Source organism: Rhinatrema bivittatum, chromosome 3 (genome assembly GCF_901001135.1).
Source record: "Rhinatrema bivittatum chromosome 3, aRhiBiv1.1, whole genome shotgun sequence".
Taxonomy (NCBI): Eukaryota; Metazoa; Chordata; class Amphibia; order Gymnophiona; family Rhinatrematidae; genus Rhinatrema; species Rhinatrema bivittatum.
The window spans coordinates 365,505,742-365,530,546 of record NC_042617.1 but is presented as its reverse complement, the minus strand read 5'-3'; the positions used below and the strand labels follow the sequence as shown (position 1 = coordinate 365,530,546).

General features: G+C 40.6%; 1 protein-coding gene across 4 annotated transcripts in view; it reads right to left on the bottom strand.

Annotated features, from left to right (window-relative positions):
- Nucleotides 1-24,805, bottom strand: part of SNX14 (sorting nexin 14) — a 271,117-nt gene that overhangs the window by 228,494 nt on the left and 17,818 nt on the right. For all 4 annotated transcript variants that reach the window (XM_029595485.1, XM_029595488.1, XM_029595486.1 and 1 more), the window contains exons 2-4: nucleotides 15,646-15,766; nucleotides 3,338-3,411; nucleotides 3,049-3,127 (exon numbers count right to left, since the gene is read on the bottom strand). In XM_029595485.1, coding sequence (XP_029451345.1) covers nucleotides 3,049-3,127; nucleotides 3,338-3,411; nucleotides 15,646-15,766 — 274 coding nt within the window. The remainder of the gene's footprint in view (nucleotides 1-3,048; nucleotides 3,128-3,337; nucleotides 3,412-15,645; nucleotides 15,767-24,805) is intronic.

Below are 24,805 nucleotides of genomic sequence, written 5' to 3'. Positions count from 1 at the left end.
GCAGTCTATACATTTTTTAAATAAATAAATTACCTATTTTATATATGATTCCCAAGGTACATAAATCATGTGATTCTCCGCCTGGATATCCTATAATTTCAGGTTGTGGCTCTCTTTTAGAGCCACTTTCTAAATGTGTTAACGCTTACAGATGCAATGTTTCTTATTACACTGGACCTTGAAGCTCTTTATACCAATATTCCACAAGCAGCAGATTTGGCCACAGCTCTGGAAATCACCCGAGAATAGATCTCACTCTTGCCAGGTTCCAACCGATTTTATTCTTGCATTGGATGAATTGGCATTATGCAAGAATTATTTCTGGCTTGATGGCCAATATTTTATACTAATTCATGGCACGGCTACAGGTGCCACTATGGCACCAGACATAGCCAATCTATATAGAAACGTATAGAAATGACAGCAGAAAGAGATCAATCGGCCCATCCAGTCTGCCCAGCAAGCTCCCACATTTAATCTCCCAAACTTATCTGTTTCACCAACCACCAAGTTCAGGCCCTTGCTGGTAACTGTTTGATTCAAATTTCCTGCCATCCCCTGCCATTGATGCAGAGAGTAATGTTGGAGTTGCATCAAAGATGACCATAAGACTTAATGGTTAAGGGTAGTAACCGCCACATCAAATTACATGTCTTTTTGGATGTTGTCTTAATGTAAATCCTCTTTTCCACATTTATCCCTGCCGTTGAAGCAGAGAGCAATGCTGTATATACATTCAAAGTGATGTAACAGGCTTAAATGGTTTAGGGTAGTAACCTCCGTAATAAGCAAGCTACCCCCATGCTTATTTGTTTACCCAGATTGTGAAGTTCAGTCCTTGTTGGTTGTTGTCTGAATGCAAATCCTCCATTCCACATTTCCCCTTGCCGTTGAAGCAGAGAGCAAAATTGGAGTTGCATTAACTATGCGACTATTGAGTAAGGGTAGTATTCACCAGGTAGTAGCCTCTGTTCCAGCAAGCCACCCCCCCCCCCCCCCCCATGGCTCTTCTCTTCATTCCCATCCTCTAGCCTTTATGGATCCACAGTGTTTATCCCATGCCCCTTTGAAATCCTTCACAGTTTTAGTCTTCACCACTTCCTCCAGGCATCTACCACCCTCTCCAATAAGAAATACTTCCTGACATTGGTTCTGAGTCTTCCTCCCTGGAGTTTCAAATCGTGACCCCTAGGTTCTACTGATTTTTTTCCCAACGGAAAAGGTTTGATGTTGACCATGGATCATTAAAACCTTTCAAGTATCTGAAAGTCTGTATCATATCATCCCTGCTTCTTCTCTTCTCCAAGGTATACATATTTAGATTCGTCAATCTCTCCTCATAAGTCTTTTTATGAAGACCAACCACCTTTTTGGTCGCCCTTCTCTGGACTATCTCCATCCTGTCTCTGTCCCTTTGGAGATATGGTCTCCAGAACTGAACACAGTACTCCAGGTGAGGCCTCACCAAGGCCCTGTACAAGGGGACTATCACTTTCCTTCTCTTATTAGATATTCCTTTCTATGCAGCCCAACATTCTTCAGGTTTTAACTATTGTCTTGTCACTTTGTTTCGCCGACTTTAGATCATTAGACACTATCACCCCAAGGTCTCTCTCCTGGTCCATGCACATCAGCCCTTCATCCCCCATCAAATACAGTTCTTTCAGATTTCCACTCCCCATATGCATGACTCTGCACTTCTTGGCATTGAATCTCAGCTGCAATATCGTCGACTACTCTTCCAGCTTCCTTAAATCTAGTCTCATTCTCTCCACTCCTTCCAGCATGTCCACTCTGTTGCAGATCTTAGTATCATCCGCAAAAAGACAAACTTTACCTTCCATCCCGTCCACAATGTCGCTTACAAAGATATTGAACAGGACTGGTCCCAACACCGATCCTTGCGGCACTCCGCTTAACACCGCTCTCTTCAGAGTAAGTTCCATTTACCATCTGTCCATCAACCAGTTTGCAATCCAGGCCACCACCTTGGCACTCACTCCTAAGCTTCTCATTTTATTCACAAGCCTCCAGTGAATGTGTGTGTCGGTGTTTTGAGGAGTTTTACTTGTATCATACTGCTTTGTTTCAAGATATTATATAGTGGAGCAGATAGTAACATAGAAATGTCAGCAGATAAAGACCTAAACTCCATCCAGTCTGCCCCCCCCAAGATGTTTATGGTTGTAACTACCACTCTGTACTACACTGATGATATCTTCTTTATATGGCAAGCCTCATTTTGTATCGTGGATCAATTTGTTGGATATTAATTTTAAATTTTCCATGACATATCAATCCATGCATCTCATTTTTATATATATGGATAATAAAGGAAGATTATATCTGTATTACAATTTATCCCATTGATCGCAATAATTTTTCAGAGTATAATAATTTTCATCCAGGATGATGACAAGGCCTCTCAGTCCATTTATACGGATCAGGATGCTGTGTTAGCACAATAATTCAAGCACAAGATTTCAAGGCCCTCCCTGATGATCCCAAAAAGCACATCTATTTGGTAAGTAGGGTTGCCAACTGGCTCCAGATTTTCAGGACAGGTTGATCCAGTCCTGGTTTTACTCCCCTGCATGCAGGTACTTATAATCTTGATTTTCTTAGGGAATGCAATAGAAAATTAAGAATAAGTCCCAGCATGCAATGGGGTAAAACTAGGACTGGATCAACTTGTCCTGAAAATCTGAAGCCAGTTGGCAACCCTATTGGTAAGTGCATATGGGACACTTCTAGTCACTGTATTTCAGACAAAGCTTCTCTCCTGATTACTAGCAAAAGTGACACCATCATCCATGCTTTCAGAACATTACATGTGATTCACAAAGACTCATCCAAATGATACTGTAAATATCTGTCTTGAGTCATGCGCACTCTTGCAAATGCATCCCCTACTTCCCTCACCCTTAACTCATTTAAAAAAAGTACCCCTCACGCTCTGGTATTTTGGAGAGGTTCACAGTAATGCTGCATGAAACTATAGAGATTGAACACAGCTGCAAGGAAATGTATGCATAATAAATTAGTTACCTCAGAGAGAGAGGCATCGACCTTGGAAGAAACATTCAGACCCAACCATGGCTGATAGTTTTCAAGCAATAATGTAGATCTGCAAAACAGCAGCATAAAAGTTTTGATATGCTTTGTTTGTAACAGGATATCACAAAAATGCTGTTAATATATTCAGACACCTGATCCACACAAATTTGGTTTCCTGTCCAGAATCTAACTAATGCAGCGTTTTCAGTCATGGCAAAGACCAAAGTTTCTGTCTGGATCAGTTACTGCCAAGTTTATAAAGGTTTTATTTGTAACTTGCCTGTGTCTTTTACATTTGACTTTACCACAGACAGCACAGCTCTGTCCTTGGGGAAATGATTCATGTGGTTCACGCTGCAGAAGAATAAAAAATAAAAAGACAAAAAAAAAAAAAGACAAACCTTATTGACAAGAAATCTGAAATCAAAGTCTTGTTAAACTTTGAGCACTCTGATTTCTTACTGTATTTCTTACTATAGATACATAATTACAATTGTACAATGCTATACAGAAAGCTGAAGGACTTTTCACTACCAACTAGAACAGAAGCAACAGAAAATACTACACCTTTCAGGAAAAAGATTTGAATTATGGGGGAAGGGAACTTTCACCCATGCAGTATCACTAAAAATTGCATGTACCCAACAAAATTCATTTCCAAATATGTGGCCTTACAAATTGTAACTAGACAGTAGTAACTTTGGTCTTTGTAAAAACATCAAACAAAAATGAGTCTTTTGAACTCTTTCAACATATCTGGCAGCTACATTAAACAGTCCTGGGGGGGATTCTGCACTACTGCAGAGCGCAGAATTCCCCCCCTGTGAAGAATTGCCATTTCACAGCGAAGATGAAGGCCCCGGGGCACGTTCGCAGCGAAGATGGAAGGCCCCCGTGTGCCGCGAACGGAGTGAGAGAGAGATTGGGAGCTCGTGTTTATGAAAAAGGGATCGTGTATAGTGAGGATGCTAGCTTGTGTATGTGTGAGACAGAGCCTGTGTGAAGGGGTGTGTGAGAGAGAGATATAGGTAGCCTGTGTGAGGATGTATATGTGAGAGAGAAAGGGAGCTTGTGTGGGTGTGTATGCAAGAGAGGGGGGACCCTGTATGAGGGGATGTATGTGTGCGAGAGAGTGAGGGAGCCTGTATGAGGGTGTGTGTATGGGTATTAGAGAGAGGGAGCATGTGTGTGAGAGAGAGGGACAGAGGGAGCCTGTGTGAGGGGCAGTACTGAGAATAGGGTTAAACTCTGGGACTGGCAATAGAGTGGAAGGGGTTGAGCCTAGAGGTGGAGGGGAGACATACTGGCAGGTGGAAGAGTTGGGGCCTGAGAGGGCAAAGTGGCCAGGAGAGTAGGGAGAGCGAGTGGGACACTCTTACAGTGAATTTCTAGGGAAATTCTACTCAAAATATTAAAAAGTCTGCATCTTAAATAATAACGTTTCTGTATTAATTTAAAATGTAATTAAAGCCTGTCATGTAAATTGTGTTATTTTGACCAATATAAAGTATGCAGAATTTTACGTTTTTGTGCGCAGAATTCCCCCAGTAGTAGTACTCCATTTTAAATCGCTCAGCGTCTTCCAGCTGGTGATCAGACTGTGGAGGACTGGTTTCTGAAATTTTAGTATCAGCTATTTCCAAATATCTATCCCTTTCATGAACAAGTTAAGCACTTACACCCCAGTTAAGACTTGGTAAACTGGCAGTTTGTATTACTTGCCTACAAGGGATCAACAAGAAGAATAAAACCAACATCAGACTACCTGATTAGCTAGTTTGTGTTACATTTTGCAGCTCACAGGGCCTACCTGCAAGCCGCAGCACTCATCCAACACCGCTGACCAGCTGCTCTCCATCCCCCGAAACAGGCACCACCAGACACTCGCTCTGCAGTAGGATCCTGCCACCATCCCTCCCCTTCCTTTACTCCTCCTCTAAGTATGCGTGCCAGACGCTGCCACATGTAAAGGGCCCATGGTGGGAACTTTCGAGGCACCCTGCCCCCTGATGTCAGGACTGCAGCCCTATAAGGTGCTTCTCAGAACTCCTGCCTTTGCCTCAGCAACAGGTCGCCTACCTTCCTGTGTAGTATGAGTTGCTGCTTCTCCTGTGCCTTGTCTCCAGCCCAGCCTGCCTTGTCTTATCCAGCCCTGACCTTTCTTCCTGCCTTGCCCTGTCAGTCCTTCGTGTTCCCTTCACCTGCCCTCGGACTGACTTCTGGATTTGACCTTAGCCTGGACATTGACCATTCTTGCTTGCCGCCTGCCACTGACCCTAGCCTGGCTCAGACCTACGCTCCCTCTATCTCGTAAGAGACTTTTGCCTAAGACTTATCAGCCCCTGGAACTCAAGAGCTCAACTCAAGGGGAAAGAGGCCAGTATAGATGAAGCTCCAGATCAATCTCTTTCTAGCTTAAGTCCACCAGCTATTGGTGGGGACCTTCAGTGCCTTTTCTTTAGGTTGCGCCAACCTCACCACAGCAACAAAGATCCAAGAATCTTACAGTTTAGCTTTACTCGACATGTAAACATTTCAACATACCAGTCAGTGACTGTGGAAATGCAGATGTGTGGGATTATTGCTGAACTCTATTCAAGTGTATTCACCAGAAATTTCATAATGGGTTTATCTTACGATTAGTGTTATGCAGGACAGGCAGATCTATTTCAGTGAAAGGGAAAGACAATAATAAAAGGACTGAACAAACTGGCATGTATTTCTTAAACTGCTCCCTAAAAAAGCAAGGGATGCATTGGAGAATCCTACTGTTACAGCTAACGGAACATATAGATAAAATGGTAAAAGCTCCTATGTACAAGAATGATTGTAATGAGAGGGGTATGGAATTATATTCAATGGATGAGATATGGGGTTTGAATGCAGAAAAGAAAGGTGATTTGAGAGAAAAATGTAAAACAAAATCTGATAAAGCCTTCCAAAACAAAAATGATCAATTTCCCCCAATAGTATGTAAAAACACACCTCTGAAAGAATCAGGGACTAGGGGAACTAGATCTGAAGCATCATCTGCAATATTACCTAAAGACTTAATGGGGAAAGAAAAATACAGAGAATGGCATTTGCCCCCTTCAGGTCGAGGATAGACCTGCAAGCTCCAGCCTCCTTTTAGACCACACTGGAAAAGCAGCAACAACCTGGACCTTGTGCATAGCACAGCACCAAAATCCCAGCTTGCAACAGCAGGCACCTCCCAAAAGTGCCCTAGATCATCCATCTCCTGTCAGGCGAGACCCAAGGAGAGGCCATAAAGATGACAGAAACCAAAGATATTTGGATTCACGTCTGGAGAAAATGCAGTAAACTACATGCAGAGAAAAACAAGGGCGGGCCCGGATGCCCCATATTGAGACAATAGGATCAGCTGCCTGTCTGACTAGTTGAGAAGCTGACTGCTTTCCTGGCTTAAACTTTTTGGAATATGAAAAGTGGGCACCTAATAACCCAGTAGTGTTCTCAGGAACAGCCTGAACAAGTGTGGCCCTTATAAAGGTCTAAACTTACCACTCCAAACCCTAAGCAAATAACTTCCCCTTTAAAAGGAAACGCAGACAGTTAAAAGGTAGGCTGAAGCGGTTGCCACCCAGTGGGAAAGTCATAGACGTCTGCTTGCTGCCACAGCCAAGACTACAGACCTAAGGAACAATTCCAGAACAGTCGAGTAAGGCATCTGCAAGGAAAGTGACTCCCTACTCCAGCTAAGCCACGCTGGGGTCAAAAGGGAGCAGTGACACCCAGCATAAAATCAGGTAAGCCATATAACCACTAGAAATGGAAACCTGAACCCACAAACGATGCTTGGTGTCCACTGGCATCAGGCACAGCCAAATGAAGCAATAGCACCTCTATACAAATCTCAGAAAGCTCCTTCAGACAGAAAAACACACTCCGCTATCTAGTGGAGCAAACCGATGCTCAACAACCTGCAAACCTCTTGAAAAAGAGGTTTTTCAAAAAAGTTAAAAAAAAAATGGGAGTTTCCACCACCTCCGACAGACATACTGAAGATAAAACCAACTGATTTAGTAAGGAAGATCTCATCCTTGAGGAAAAAAGATGAGCTGTCCCCGCCCCTAACTCCGAAGGGACCTCTCCCTTTTAGAACTGTGATGTGGCTGACTCATGCAGCCAACTGAAACCACCAAGGCTATCCTTTTGGCACTGTCACAAATCCAAAGCCTTTAGCCAACTTGACCTGCCTGAGAGAGGGCCCTGAGCTTGACAACTGACTGCACCCTTCATTAGGGGGCCCTTTGAAAAATATAAGAATTCCAAGGAATCCCCAGAGATTAAAAAAAAAAAAAAGAAATCTGGAGCTCTGAAAAGTCTCTGTTGACTGAACTCCACTGGATATAACTTCAGGGCCTGATCGCAAAGGAGAAGAGAGAGATAGCATCATGAGTGCATTCAAAATGGCAGCTATTCTTGTGGAAACGTCCAATTCAGGCAAACCAACCACCACAAGCTCGGGGCAGAAAGAAAAGAAAGCTCTCAGAGTTGATGAGGCTCAGCTTCCAAATCAGCCTGCAGAAAATGACTATTCAAAAATGGACATCTCCAAAAAGGCTTCACTTCTCCCGATAAGATGAAGAGCAGGACGAGCCAGAAGAATTAAAAACAGAGTGACAGCAGGCAGTGCAATGATGGCCGCAAATCAAAAACAGCATGGAACACAGAGAATTGGATCTGGTTTATATCACCCCCTGCATGTAAAAAAATAAATAAATACAAAACACACACACACACACACACTTCCCATTGGAGACAGAAAGCAGGCAAAATTTTCCTTCTACGCTTTCCTCTATTGCCACTCTTCCTTTTTTTTTTTTTATGTTTTTAAGCAACTTTAGCAGAAGGAGGGGGGAGGAGACAAAAAATGCTATTTAATGCTGCCATTGCTCCCCCTCTTGGCTCTACCAAGTCCCCACTGGACTGGGAACCTCCACAATCGAGCTCGCTAACCTGGAAAAACCAGGCACCTGGCCCCAAAAAAAATGCAAGAAACAGGCAGAATTAGCCAACCCAAACTGCCCAAATCACTCCATGAGGGCAGGCACTCTGCACCACCACCGAGTCCTACTTTATACTGGAGGCAAAAGAATGTAGGCTGTCTCTGTTGCACAATCTGTATGTAGTGGCAATGATATAGATGAAAACGGTGTACTTTGCTTCTATCTATTGGTAAGGGGACAAAGGACAGGACTGGTGTAGCAGGATGAAATGGAAGTCACTCTTTTCTGCTTATGCTACCGCTTAGCTAACAGACAGTTGCAATCTGGTGAAGAAGAAAGAGTTGCAGATCCAATGCAGGCATGGAGCAACATTCTACAGTAATGTATCTCATTCACCCGTCATTTCTTGCTTTTATTATATCTTGCTATTCCTCCAATGAGCTCAAGATTGTTTACGTAGGTGTCCCTCTGCCACCCTACCCCCCTTTTATCCTTGCAACGGACTGATCACTAACTCCATCAGTACCTTATCTGTTTTATATTTTTTAAAAACTTGCTCCCATATTTATGGGAAAAAAATGAAGCACTACATTATTTTGCTTTATCAACATATCCTCACTTTATTGTGCCAGTTTGCTTGAAGATTGTAGCTTCTCTTTTCCAGCATTTTAAGAAGTAAGCCATTCTGCCAAAAGTCACAGCATTTCACTGCATTCAGCCATATTGCTCAAAAGTTCTAGCTGCAATCTTTATATTTTTTTTATCCAACTCCTCCCCCCTCATAATAAACTTTATATTGTATATATTAATGAATAACATTATCTGTTGCCGAAGATTAGTTTTGACAACAAAATTTCTTCTCCATCTCTGATTCACAAGCTCTCTCACTAATTTTTACAGCAGATCTCCAGTTTTATGTCTTGAATAATTTCTTCTGGAGATGCAGACATAAGCACGCAAGTACATACATTTATTACAGTCGAACCCCTAGATTCAAAGTCTGTTAAAGCATTGATAACACCCATGTTAAGAAAAAGGGGCGTTTAGGGAAATTTTAGACTTACTGCACCATGCAGTAACTTACTGCTTTGCATCGGTAGTATCACATGGTGCAGTAAACTTAGCACACCCTGCACTAATCCCTGTTTTTCACATCTCGCGCTAAGGAGAGGAGAGAAGGAGAGAGAGACTATCTAGAAGGCCCTCGTAGTGAAGTAATTTTGCATGTAGAGCGAGATGTACGAACAGCACAGTACACACCTTGGTGAAGATTTGACATCATTTGGAGTGAGGAAAGTCTCACAAAGTTGAAATTTCTACTATGTTCTCTTACCCTAGCTTGATGGACTCTATAACAGGGTACCATCAAGCTAGGGTGAGATAACATAGTACAAAATTTCATCTTTGTGAGACTTTCCTCACTCTAAATGATGTAAAATCTTCATCAAGGTGTACTGTGCTGTTAAAACATCTCACTCTACATGCAAAACTATCCCCTAAACCTCCACCAACACCTCACCTCGACCTATTAGATGGCCCTCCTATAGAGATATAAATAGTTGCACACTGTGAGGCCCTCCCCAGAGGCTCGCTCTCTCTCTACACTCCACTCCTCTCCCAAGCCCAGAAATGGCCAAAATGCAATTCAAAAAATTTATCACAAATTGCGTTATGGCCATTTCGGGCATATCGCACAGCCTAACGCCAGGAAAAAAGGTGTAGTTATTTCCAGCATTAAAACAGTGAGATAGCATGCAATATGCTATCACACAGTGCAATATTGCCCCTCATTTTACTAAATTCCACCCAAACACCTCTCTGATCCCACCCCTCCAAAAAATTTTCATTTGCACCGTGTTATTGTTCTTAATGCTTGCGTTATGGCATTAATGCGTTATTGCGTGCATTAATGCCATAAAGCATTTTGATGAATTAAGCATTTGGCCATGTATTATTCCCATTGGTTCAATCATGGTGCTGCTCTCACATGCAGTAATAACACATTGTGCTCTATTTTTAAGATAAATCAATAAAATACACACACATTTTTAATAATTTCACAACTATATTGGTTGAGTGTAGACTCCGAACAAGTCTTGAGAAGAGTCAGACAAAAAGTGGACCACAGGTTTTTCAAACTGATGGTTGTGCTACAGGCTAGTAACCTGTTCAGATAAAAAATTAACTCAATCTTCAAAAGAGAAAAATTAGAAGGGCCAAAAGGTATTCATGGACCATCAGCAATCTATAACTAAGACAGAACAGGCACTGTTGCCCAACTCATGACAGATGAATATCAATTCTGCAGGAAAAAGTGATGCAAATTTGATTCCTCTTATGTGAAGTTCTTTTGCAGAAAGGGACTCTTTCCTATGCATCAAACTTTTAGCCAAATCTTGAAAGATGAACTTTTTAGTCCATTGCAGTCCACTGTTTCACACAATTTTTAAGAATTTAAAAAGGATCATCTTGTCTGCGTAGTTAAGTACTTGTGCCATCACCGCAACTAGCTGTAGGGTCATCAGGGCAGGTTTGCAAAGCTCTGGTTTAGTACTATTCTCTAACAATCCCCAATTTATGCACACTTTCAAACTTTATTGGATCAGTGCTTACATGAACTCTCATGCTCTCTGGTAGCCATGGTACACAGAGCAAAATTAAATTTTTATCTTGTACAGTTTTGGATGATCCAATGAAGGGATTTTTTTTTGTTTGATTTTCAACAAAATTGTAATTTAATATACTAAAATTTGTGATTACATCAAAGCGTGTACACTTAATTTAAAATAGTCTACAGTATCGCAGGAGCATTATAACAAAAAACAAAACCAACAAACTTAAATATCTGAAGAATAAAAGAATCATACATCAGGATCAATAAAAAAACAAACAGTCATTTGCAAACTCTCCATAATTATACATCTGTCTAAATAACAATGCAACTAAAGGAAAGAGTCTGAAAATCTTCCCACACATGAAAATAATTTAATTAAAAAAATGAGAACACTTTAGGAAATATTAACAGACCCAGTAGTCCATGCAAAGTGGGCATACCCATACATAGGAGATAATTCAAAAAGAACTTTAAAAAGAAAAAGGGACTATGCATGTCATTCCTGAATATCAATACAATAATAATACTTCAAACCAATTCAGACCGCTACTAGAGTAGAATTGGCAAGACTTTTAGTTCATGGAAAAACGTGATCCAATGATTCTAATCTTTTTTCATCCATCTATATTTCTGATCTTTGATGCTTTCTAATCAAATTATTATTTTTCTCTAAGGCAACTACTTGATTTCTCAGTATTTGGGAGGTCTTCTTGCACAGATATTGTTTTTTGTTTCTGTCAATCACATTGATTGTTTTAAAATCATTGAGATGAAATTTGTTAAAAACTGGAGTTTGATAAAGCAGAAGTAACTCATTTAGACATTGTTACCTATATATTTTGTGTTGTGCTCTTGTTTTTATTTTTGATACTCCACTTTGGCAAATTTTGTTTTAATTATTCCCCTTAGCTGCCTATCATATTTTTAAAATATTGCTATTGTTTTTGTCCTTGTATATCCTATTATATTTTTGGCTGTACCGCGCTAAGAGTAGTTTTGAATTTTAATGAATAAGTTTAAAAAGTGAAATATCCTTTGGCATTTTCTCTGGGTTTTTTTTTACCACTAGTTTTCTCCATGGTACCAGCCCTTGTACAGTCTTGCACCTTCCCCCTCTCTCAGAATTCTCTGGATTTTAGTCATCTCTAGGAAGGTTAAACTTACTTACAGAACCTGCACTACTCTTCTACACTTACTTTCTTGTTTTCTAGCTCCAAGTTATTTCTAATAGTTTTTACAGGATCTCGAAGGAGCTCAGACATGTGCCTTTGTTCAGCACAGCTTCATCACAGTGACCACTAGATTTTTTTCAGGCTATCATAGCATCTCCTCCAGTCATGAAATACTAAAGTTCCCTAAATTATCCAACAAAGACAACTCCACAGGCTGAATAATGTTACAGTGAAAGTTAATACTTCCTTCTGATACTGGTATCCAGGGAAATCTCTTCTGGGTGTCCTTTTCTCCAAATTACAAATTCTTAGCTACCTCGGTATCTCCTCACAAAGTAAATACCCCATCCATCAGCTGATTTAAAAGTTTGCTAAATTGAAACAGCAGCATGTTACACTCGCCCAAAAGGAGAATATTTTAATAGGAGTTATTGTCTCTGTCATTTAGGGCTTGGTCTGCTCCCATGCAAGTCTTTTTCCTAACCTTGCAAGCTCAGCATGAGGCTGGAACTCCACAGCACTGAGAAGGGCTCAGCAGACAGCCCAAGTCCCCAGATCATTCTAAATTCTTCCCACTGTCACATGCTAAGGTTTAAAGGCCAAGGAAGCTCAACACTAACCTCTTCAGACAGTTCCTAAAGATTAATGAGGCAAATTATTCCAAAATGAGACCAAACTACACCATTTCAACCATGATGAAATTTAAAAGGTTTGGGGGTTTCAGGGTTTGCTTGGCTTTTTTTTTTTTTACTTCATTGAAACCATTTTCCTCATTACAGAACACATTTGGCGAATATTACCAGAAGTTTTATAATGTTTCCATACCAGGCTTTGGGATACCTCCCACTGTACCCCAAATGTGTTTTTATTTCAGCTCCAGAGTCCAAAGACACTCACTCACAGCTCCAGGTCTTAAATCACTCGTTTTTATATCATCTGTGTATATAGCAAAACCTGCACAGACTGTCTTCCTAAATTATTTGAACATGTAATTGTACTGGACCCAGTGCTGGCCCTTATGGCAGATCATTAGCACATACAGAGAGAAAAGCAAGTTGGCTTACCGTAAACTGTGTTTTCCATAGATAGCAGGATGAATTAGTCATGCTGTCTTAGGGTGATGTCATCTGACAATGCAGAGCTCTCTCCAAGTTTTGCTGCTCTGCTCATGCATGGCAGTTCCCGCTCGATCGACCGAAGTAGAGTCTTAGTTCATATAAAGAATAGGGACTATGTCCCATGGAATGTAGAGATTACCAGGGAGAAGAGCAGGACCACATGGCTAATTCATCCTATCTACGGTAAGCAAACTTGCTTTTTTCCATTGATAAGCAGTCTGAATTAGCTGTGCTGAGGGGTAATCTGCTCTCCAGTTTCTGCATACATGAATGGCTTAAGTTGTTGGAGGCATTCTTATAAATATTACACCATGTAGAGGAGAGCATGAAGCTTTGGAAGACTTTACAACCGAAGTAGTCTAAAACCTTATTATCCTTCCCAAGTGATATATTAGAATGAAGTTTCAACTTTTTCATTGCGGATTCCACCACAACGGAAGCATGGGGTAAGTGGACTACTCCGTAACCCTTGGATTTTTGTAAACTAAACTTGAGGTCTAGTTTCCTGGACACTGGCACATTTGAATGTGGGGACTCCCAAGACTTCAGTAAAATGGAGTCCAAAAGTTTGTAAGATGGCAATGCTGATGGTTCAAAGGGTCTCTCTAAGATTTTAAGGATAAAAAAAACCTCTGCGCAGGGGTCTGGAATCTTTAGCACCTCAACCCTTAAAGTGTTGTCTATCTTCTCTACAAATCTGGTATAGGTGAAATCCTCTGGAAATGTGGGCTCCGGTGGTTCTTCCAGCAGGTCAGAGGGTAGTCTTGTGGATGAAGATGGAGATTGGGGGGGGGGGGGGGGAGGGATCCCTCTGATTGTGCAGTAGCTAGGGGAGTGTGTTGCCCTGTTGAAACTGAAGGGCTGTGATGGCTCACAGGCAAAGAGTGCATAGGATAGACTTCTCTGAGCGAAGCTGGTGGCGATGTCCCCATTTCAATCCGCTCCATCGGCTGAGAAGAGAACAGAGCGGGCATATTCGGATGCAACGAGATAAATAGGTTGGTTATAATGGCCTTAATTTGTTGCATTGCCTGAGATGACAGAGTCTGGAGATAGGAGAAGGTGTGTCTTGTCCGTGGGATATGCAAGCATAATGGATAATGAACATCCATGTCCCTTAGTTGGTATAGCTGCTCGAACAATGTCAGAGGCAGACTACTAATAGAAGGCCACAGGTAGTTCCCAGTAAGATTGTTCACATGGGACCAGCTCTTCCTGAAAAGATTTGCTTTGTCTTCTGAGGGATTTTCTTGAAAGATGAATAAACCCTCATTCCACTCTGAGAAGAGCTCAAGGAACTCACAGAAAGTGGTCTTTGAGGGGACATGGAATAGACTTAGTTTTTGGGTACTTGCCAGGTTCTTATGGCCTGGATTGGCCACTGTTGGAAACAGGATGCTGGGCTTGATGGACCCTTGGTCTGACCCAGTATGGCAATTTCTTATGTTCTTATGGACATCCATGGTTGGGCCAAGTAACATTGCAGAATAGGCTCTACCTCTACATAATGATCTCTGCAGGGTGGCCTTCTTCTGGTTTCTTTTTATTTAAAGAATCTTGGAGTGTGAGGTCCCCTAATGGACATGGATGCTTTCTAGGAACCTGAAGGGATTTCTGCGTCTGCTTCGGTTGGACAACATGGGTAGAGTTGTGCCACGTCAATTGCTTCTAAGTGGTTTGCGTGGGTCTCGCATCTTTCGATGCAGATGCGTTGTACATCAATTGCTTTGGATGCGTGGCGTGCATCGTCTGAGATGTCTTCAATATGCGTGCGTCATGAGACGAGGTTGTACGTGAAGTGCATCGAAAAGTATCGGGTCAAGTCACATCACATTGTGCATGTGCTTTGACGCATCTTTATGACATGACAACTCAGGGCATGGCATCAACTGTGCAGATGCCGTTCCATGCATCCATAAGTCCAAAGCTAAAGGCTTAGCCATGGTAGAGCAGGGTAATGCTTCAGAATATTGCAGGACTTTCTGGGAGCTGTCCCAGAAAGTTGGGAGCTGCGGGGCCTTCTTTGACAGCTCCACTGACTCAGGTCGCCATTTTTTTGGCTGGTGCTGTGGTTTTAGGCTCTGTGATGAATGTGCAGAGTGCCGTGGTGATGGCGCGTAACTCCCTGACTAGAAAGAGTTGTAGACTCGTTCCCGGAGTCTTGCAATCTTTTTGGCCCTCTGGCGCCAACTCTCAGAGACATATGGCCACAGTCCCTGCAGTTGGCTTGATTGTGCTTGAGCCTTAGACAGATATAACAATAGTTATTTCCATCTGTTGCTGACATTTTGCCAAATTGGCAGTATTTAAATCCTGGCTGCTTCTTAGACACGGTATAGCACTAAAAAGTGCTGTTTTGGGTAGCTGACACGAAATTGAGAGAAAAACTAGTTCTGAGGAGATGAGATTCCTTCCATCCATGCGATAGCGTAGAAAAAGAAGAACCAAGGAGCCTCTACTTCGATCAACTATGCAGGAACTGCCATGCATGAGCAGAGCAGCAAAAACCTCTCCCAATTGGCGAGAGCTCCACATCGTTTGCCGTCAAATGACGTCACCCTAATACAGCATGGCTAATTCAGACTGCTTACTGATGGAAAAATCAAAATTTCACCACATAGTAATGGCTTCTACATTGACAAGAAAATGAAACAGATTACACACTCGTGATACTTAAACACAGAACAGGACACACTGTGATATAAAGTTACCTTTGATTTATATTTAATTGTGAAAAAAATATTTGGTAAGAGAGAATCTGGTCCCAGTAAGCTATAGAATGTGACAACTCCAGCCACAAACGACCAGAAGATCATAAGTATGTGAAGATACCTAATAGAAAGACAATAGAAAAACAAATTAACAGTTTTAATCTTTGACAGCTTTCGCTATAGAACTTTAAAAAAAAAAAAAAAAAAAGTATTTCCTTTAGCAACTCTAGATTTTTTACATTCAATGAAATTTCTATTAGAAGAATCATGTTCACACAGCTTCTTGGTGGTCAGACTACTGCACTTTTGGTTTAATCACATTTAAAGAATACTTTAAACATATACCTGTCCTTTGCTTACAAGAAGAGGAGATATGTATTCATTCAAGATGGGAGAAATTAGATATCCACTGTAAGATAGTCATAGCAACCAGTTAATAGCACTCATTAAGTAAATGCAGCAAAATCTAGAGATGTGCAAAGAAAATTACATTCAAGAGTAAACCCTATTGGACAGGATCAACTACCTACAACGATATATTTTGAAGCATGAAAAAAAAAAGTCACAGGTTATTTGCACAGCTCAGAAAATTTGCATAATTTGTAAATATGTTTAAAGGCAGATTTCATTAGCATACTTTACCAAGTTTCCATTTGTGCCTGGGTTTTTTTTTTGTTGTTTTTTTTAATCAGGATGTTTATAGTAAACATCCTGATTAAGGACCTCCGCCTTGAACCATGCCACACTACTTTTAAAGTGAAACTCAAGACTTGGCTCTTCCGTCAAGCTTTCCCAGAGAGCTAAAGCAAGAAGAACAACCACCCCCCTTGTCTTACAACAATAATGTAATGTCCATATTGCTTATATTACTTCAGTTATATGTTCCAAGTTGTGTTCTAAGTTGATCTTAGTTGTTTCATAATTGATTGTACTTTATTTTAGATTATCCGTTTATTATATACGATATGTTCCTTGTAAACCGCCTTCCCGGCGATAGTTATCTCTGTTAAATGTGAACCAGAGTGATATGTATTGTATACAGGAACTTCCGGTATATAAAAACCAAAAATAAATAAATAAATAAATAAATAAATAAATAAAAAGCTAAGTGCTAATACAAGATGTAAAAAAAAAAATAATCATAAAAATGATTGGGTAAGGACAGAGATAGTTGTATGTCATGTTAGAAAGCAAAGTGAATTTAAAATTTGTTTCAGTATCAGAGATCACATTACTCCTGCAGTTCAGTGGCATGTCAGATTCAAGATCACTATGCTCATTCATAGGCTTTTAAATAAACACTTCATCACCACGAATCAGTGCCATTTTACATATTTATAATCCAACACGAGCATTAAGATCCACCCATCAGGGTCTGCTGAAGGTACCAACCTTGCTGAACCAAGGAATCGGGCCTTTGCTGCCGTAGCGCCTCTGTTCTGGAATACATTGCACCAGCAGAAGATTCTGTGAGCCACTGAGGCTTCAATTCCCATAGCCCCAGCTTCCACTGGCTCTCCTCTGCAACTGAAACTGCACAGGGCCCTTGTGTGACCTGCTGGCCCCGTGCATGTCCAATTGCAGAAGGAAACTAGCAGAGGAGGAAACAGCAGCACCAGGAAAGTGCTGCTTATAGACTCTGCTGGTTTCAAGATTATAGGAAAGGGAAAATACAGCTGAATGTACCTACTGGTGTGGGGCCAGATGGAAGGTAATGATGCCAAGGGGGAAGAGGGAAGGAAAGGGGAGTTGATTATTCAGATGGAGCAGGGGTGAGAGATAAGGAGATGATAACAGGAAGTGGAAGGGGAGTAGAGGAAAGAAAAGGTGATGAAACTGGGATGGGAGAGAGAGAGGAAAGTGAGGGTGATTATGCCAGGGTAGAGAAGGTAATGATGCCAATGGGGTGGAGGGAGAGGGAAGGGAGAAGGTAGTGATAACAACGTAAGAACATAAGAAATTCCATGCTGGTCAGACCAAGGGTCCATCAAGCCCAGCATCCTGTTACCAAAAGAGGCCAAACTAGGCCACAAGAACCTGGCAAGTATCCAAACATATAGATCATCCCATGTTACTGATGCCAGTAATAGCAGAGGCCATTCCCTAAGTCAACTTGATTAATAGCCGTTAATGGACTTCTCCTCAAAGAACTCATCCAAACCTTTTTTAAACCCAGCTACACTAAATGCATTAACTACATCCTCTGGCAACAAATTCCAGAGCTTAATTGTGCATTGAGTGAAAAATAATTTTCTCCAATTAGTCTTAAATGTGCTACTTGCTAACTTCATGGAGTGCCCCCTAGTCCTTCTATTATCCAAAAGTGTAAATAACCAATTCACATCTACTCGTTCAAGATCTCTCATGATTTTACACACCTCTATCATATTCCCCCTCAGCTGTCTCTTCTCCAAGCTGAACAGCCCTAACCTCTTCAGCCTTTCCTCATAGGGGAGCTGTTCCATCCCCTTTATCATTTTGATTGCCCTTCTCTGTACCTTCTCCATCACAACTATATCTTTTTTGAGATGCGGCGACCAGAATTGTCGCTGCATCTCAAAAAAGATTATGCCAGGTGGAGGAGGAATAGTGAAGGGAAAAAAGTGAAGAGAAAGATGGTGATGATAATACCAAGGGATGGAAAAAGGACAGGACAAGGTGATGATGATGCTTGGGGTGGACAGAGAAGGAAGATGGTGATAAGGTCAGTGATGGGAGAGAGGGAAGGAACGAGGAAGAGAAGGTGATGATGCCACAGGGTGGAAGAGGGAAAGGAAGAGAACATGGTGATAGTGATACTGGAGGTGAGGAGAGGAGAGGGAAGGGAATAGAAGAGAAGAGAAAAAGATGGTGTGTCACGATAAAGTGAACTCTGTGCTAGGTGTGCCACCACACAAAGGTTGGGAACCACTGTTCCAGAGGACACTGAGTCATCTGGGCTTCAGCTCTCACAGCCCCAGCTTCCACAGTTCCTGCACTCTTCCCGCAGAAGAGGACAGGAAGACTCATCTGAATATTTCTCCCAACAGCCTCAGCTGAAGACTCCAAAGAACACTGCGAGCCATCTAGGCTTCACAGTTCTCACAGCCCCAGATTCCACAGGCCCCACACACTTCCAAACAAGACAAGATCTGAAGGTGCATGCCTAATCACCCCTTACTATAAATTTACAACAAGTCTGATACACAGACAAGTAATTATTTCAAAACGAAAGTCAATAAGGTATGTAACCAGGTACTTGTAAGGAGATTAAATATAGTGTTTTGAGGGTCACAGACAAATATAAAATAAGACAATAGATTAAAGGTACTTTAGATTGGTTTTAACATCCCTACTCCATTAAATATTTTAAATTGCTAATAACAAAATTAAGATGCAAACAGTAGTCTAGAAGTGAGGGGAGGAAGGGGCTATTCAGTCTTTTGCAACAAGTGCCATATGTATGATTATCTACCAGTTGATGAGAAGCTGTATGTGTGCACTTGGTGCAAAGAACTCCTAGCCCTCACAGAATGATTCCAATCTCTGGAGGCTAGAGTAGCAGACCTGGACGAACTATGGGAGACAGAGAGGTATATAGAAGTAGACACATTCATGTGTCTACCTCTGTATATCTATACAACCTCAGGTACCATGTACCTATATGTATATACTGAGGTATATAGTAATATTCTATATACTCAGGTACTATGTACCTGAAGTTACATAGTAAACTAGTCCTATCTCCACTCTGACAGTCCCTCTGCTGCCTTGGAGGAGAAAGGTCACCTGGAAACAGAGCATAACCTCGGTATGCCAGGAAGTAATCCTATAGCTAGGACCTGCCCTCAAGATGATATAGTATCCTCTCGCACCAAAGATATGTCTCCAGGGGCACGTGTCCAGAAGGGAAGGGTTAAGATAGCCATTGTAGTTGGTGATTCTGTTATGATTAGAACTTGGGAGGAAGAAATTATGTATAGATTAGTGTATAGAGTCAGGATAAGCTCTTGAATAATGCCATATTTGTCTTTAAAAAGCCTCTCATATGGACATTTTTATTTTTGGCTTATATAAGCCTTTTACAATGCATGAATAAATGGACATTTTAAAGAAATGGATATTTAAACATTAAGAGAAACTAGGCCTAGAGACTTTTCCAGCACTTGGGCCTTTTAGAATATTTCAAAACATTTAAAAGTCGGAGCTATAACAGTCAGTTGCAGAGCAGATGGACCCTGTTCTAGCAAAGCAAAAGGAGCCTTTTGGAACTTGGCAAATGTTGATGAGAATGAGGACATGATTGGAGGTGAGCCCAAAAGGCTCAGCTTTGCCTGTTATCAACCGACTAATAAGATATGCAGAATAAAAAGTAACACGTGTGTTTTAAGAGAATATCCAACCAATGAGGGGAGGCCTCATATTCAGAAGTTTCTTCCACTCCCCAATCCCATGGAAGAAGATATAAACATGGGATGTGATGAACCATTTTGGTCTCTTTAGACCCAAATAACTCAAGACCCCTGACCTTGTAGGGGTATGGATTTATGCTTAGATCCAAGCAGTCAGATGAAAGACATGCAATTTTGCTCCGTGACTGCATAAGACAGCACCATAAAAGAGTGAGGCCGGAGCCCAAAAATGTGGCAAACATTCAGCCCCAACATCTCTGGGAAAAGCAAGGCATCAGCCCCAACGCAGACAAATTGGGCAGATGACCAGACAGCCAGCTCCAGCTCAAAGCAGATGTAAGCAGCCCAGCCGCAAATGTGACCAGAAGGAGACAGACCAAACCATGCTGAGGTGGGCCTAAGACCAGAAGGAAATATGCAGAGGCGATATGGACTCCTGGCTATGTTACAAAACATTTCACTTCAGAGAGCAGTAAGAAAAGGTAGGACACTAGGTAGTTAGAAGCACTAATTGCATATCATACAGTATGAGGAATTAAAAACTGAACAATTGAACTTTGAAATATAAATTTACCATCAATAAATTACATCACATACATTATCTCAGTCTTATAATCCATGCCAGAGAGTGTGAAATCTTCCAGAGTGAATGTGTACAACACGGTCTATAGGTATACATTACCAGTCATCCTATTCTCCAAATGAGCTTAAATCACAAGGGTACATGATCTATACATTAAGCCCAACATTCCATCAATAAACTTCCTGTAGCAAATCAATCATTAGGAATGTAGATAACTGGATGGCTGGTGGACATGAGCATCGCTTGGTAACTTGCCTGCCAGTGCAAAGGTAGCGGGCCTCACACATCACAGACAGGATTTTAGATAGTGCTGGGGAGAAGCCAACTGTATTGGTATGTGGACACAAATGACATAGGAAGGTGCAGGGAGGGAGGTTCTGGAAGCCAAATTTAGGTTTTTAGGTAGAAAGTTGAAATTCAGAACCACAAAAGGTAGCATTCTCAGACATGCTTTCCATTCTATATGCAAGACCCCAGAGGCAGGCAGAGCTCAGGAGTCTCAATGCGTGGATGAGACGATGGTACAGGGAAGAGGGATTCAGTTTTGTAAGGAACTGGGCAACATTTTGGGGAAGGGGGGAGCCTTTTCCGAAAGGATCGGTTCCACCTTAACTAGGATGGAACAGGCTTCTGGCACTCAACTTAAAAAAGGAGACAGAGCAGCTTTTTTAACCAGTCACTCAGAAGCGCATGGTTCGGATTGATTTATCTTTGGAGGATGCAATACATGCAAAAGTGGCCCAGGTGTTAAGTAATGAGAAAACAGAGTTGAAAGGATTCAGAATTACCTCTCAACTGATAAGCAGGTTGTTAATTCAAACAAAAAAACCGTACTTTGAAATATCTACATACAAATGCTAGAAATCTAAAAACTAAGATGGAAGAGTTATAGTGTATTAGCACTGAAAGAAGAGGTAGATATAAATTAGCATCTCCAGTGGGACACTGAAACCAAGGTACAAATTATATTGCAGTGATAGAATGGATCAAATTGGTGAAGGGGTGGCACTAAATATTAAAAAGGGCATTGAGTCAAACAGGATAAAAGTTCTGCAGGAAACAAAATGCACTGTTGAACTCTTATGAATAGAAATTCCATGTGAAAAGGGGAATAAAATAGCATTGTCGTGCATTATCATCCACCTGAGCAGAATGACCAGACAATTGCTAAAATAAATTAAATTAGAGAAAGCTAAAAAAAAATTAGCAGCTTAGTGATAATGCTAGGACTTCAATTACCCCAGTATCGACTAAGGTATATGTCATATCAGAATATGCTAAGGAGGTGATGATCCTAGATGAAATAAGTGTCTGCTTCATAGAGCAGCTAGTTCAAGAACCAACAAGAGGGGGAACTATTTTAGATCTAGTCCTTAAGGGAAACGGGATTTGGTGCCACTTAGCAATACTGATTATGATGCTATCAAATTTGACTTAACTGTAAAACTATAATAAAACAAGGAAAATGGTTAGGAAAAAACTGGAAGGAGTAGTTTCAAAGATCAAACGTTTACATCAGGCATGGATCTTGTTTAAAAATACCATCTTGGAAGCCCAGACTAGATGTATCCCAGGCAATACAAAAGGTGGATAAGAAGGTAAATAACTACTGGCACGGTTAAAAGGTGAAGTGAGAGGCTATTATAGTTAAAAGAACATTTTAAAAAAAATGGAGGGGGATCCGAATAAAGAAAACAGGAAACAAGCACTGGCAAGTTAAATGAAAAGCATTGATAAGGAAGGCAAAGAGAATTTGAAAAGACGCAAAAACACATAATGACCTTTTCAGATACATTTGAAACAGAAAGCCTGTAAAGGACACAGCTGGACCTTTAGATGATCAAGGGGTAAAAGGGGCATTTAGGAAAGACAAGGCCACAGCAGAGACACTACATGAATTATTTGCTTCATTCTTTACTGAGGAAGATATAAGGGAGATACCCATGCCAGAAATATTTAAAGATCGCGATTCAGAGGAACTAAAATAATCATAGTAAACTTGGAAAATGTAATAAGGAATATTGACAATCTAAAGAGTAGCAAATCTCCTGGACTAGATAGCATACATTCCAGAGTGTTGTAAGACCTGAAAAATTAAACTGCAGACATAGTAATTTGTAAACTATCTTTAGAATCATTTATGGTACCTGAAGACTGTTGAGTTGCCAATGTAACACCAGTTTTTAAAAAGGGTTCCAGGGTGATCCAAGAAACTACAAACTACTGAGCCTAATGTCAAAGCAGGGCAAAATGGTAGAAACTATCAGAAAGAACAAAATTACTGAACATATCGTCAAGACATAATTTAATGGGACAAAGCTAACAAGTATATAGCCAAGGGAAATCTTGCCTCACCAATCTATTTACACTTTCAAAAAAAATGTAGCAAACATGGATAAAGGTGAGCCAGTTGATACAGTACATCTGGATTTCCAGAAAGCATGTGACAAGCCCTTCATGACAGACTTCTGAGGAAATTAAAAAGTCATGGGATAGGAGGCAATATCCTACGGTGAATTGGGAGCAGGTTAAAAGACAAAAAGCAGAGTGGAGCTAAATGGTAAACTTTCTCAACAGAGGGACAATTGCTTTTTAACATATGTATAAATGACCCGGAAATGGGAACAATGAGTAAAGTAATCAAAAGTGCAGATGACACAAAATTATTCAAAGCTGTTAAATCACAAAAGGATTGGGAGAAACTGCAAAAGGACCTTGCAAGACTGGTAGACTTGGCATCCAATTGGCAATTGACATTTAATGTGAACAAGTGCAAAGTGATACTCTTAGGGAAGAGCAATCTAAATTATAGCTACACAACGCAAAGTTTTACACTGGGAATCACCACTCAGGAAAATGATCTAGGTGTCATCGTGGATAATATGTTGAAATCCTCTGCTCGATGTGCAGCAGCAGCCAAGAAAGCAAATAGAATGCTAGGAATTATTAGGAAAGAAATGGAAAATAAAATATCATTATGCCTCTTTCAAAATCACATCTTAAGTATGTGTGCCGTTCTCATCACTGCACCTCAAAAAGATATAGCAGATTTAGAAAAGGTACAGAGAAGGGCACCCAAAATGATAAAAGGGATGGAACAATTTCACTATGAGGAAAGGCTAAAGGCTTGGAGAAGATACAGCTGAAGAGAGATATGATAGAGCTCTATAAATAATGAATGGAATGGGTAAATGCAAACCAGTTTACTCTTAAAAAGTATAAAGAATATGAGAAAATGCAATGAAGTAACTAAGTAGTATGTTTAAAACAACTGAGATTTTTTTTTTTTTTTTTTAACTCAATGCATCATTAAGCTCAGGAATTCATTGCCAGAATATGTGGTGAAAGCTATTAGTGTAGCCATGTTTAAAAAGGTTTGTATAAGTTACTGGAGAAAAAGTCCATAAACCATTATTAAATCCACTACTTATCCTTGGAATAAGCAGCATGGAATCTTATTAATTCTTTGGGTTCCAATACCACATACATGTGGCTTGGATTGGCCACCTCAAAGATGATAATAAATTGGTATTTTCAGAAAATCAGTAATCAAAAAGGCTCGTTCTTTAGTTATCAAATGTCCATTCTCTTAACCTTATAGAGAATGGAGCAAGCTTAATGGACATTTGATTACTAAACAACGAGCCTTTTTGATTACTGATTTTCTGAAAATACCAATTTATTATCTTCTCTCAGAGGTAGCCAATCCAGCAGTGGCCAATCCAAGCCACATGTATGTGGTATAGGATCTCAAAGAATAAATAGATTCCATGCTGCTTATTCCAAGGATAAGTAGTGGATTTCCCTAAGTTCACCTTAATAATGGTTTATGGACTTTTTCTCCAGTAGCTTATACAAACCTTTTTAAACACGGCTACACTAACAGCTTTCACCACATCTTCTGGCAATGAATTCCGGAGCTTAATGATGCATTGAGTTTAAAAAACAAAAAAAAGTTCTCCTATTTGTTTTAAACATACTACATCTAATCCCCTAACTAAAAAACTTCCTGCTTGAAGTAGTCTCATCAATTTCTAAAACGGGAGAACATAGAATTAGAAAGTTGGGGCTCTATCTCCAAAAAATAACTTTTGTTCAAAATTACTAAAGATCCACCTTTATCAGCAGATTTTGATGATAATTTGATTATTCATACATAACTCACAAAGCAAGCTTCTCAACTTAG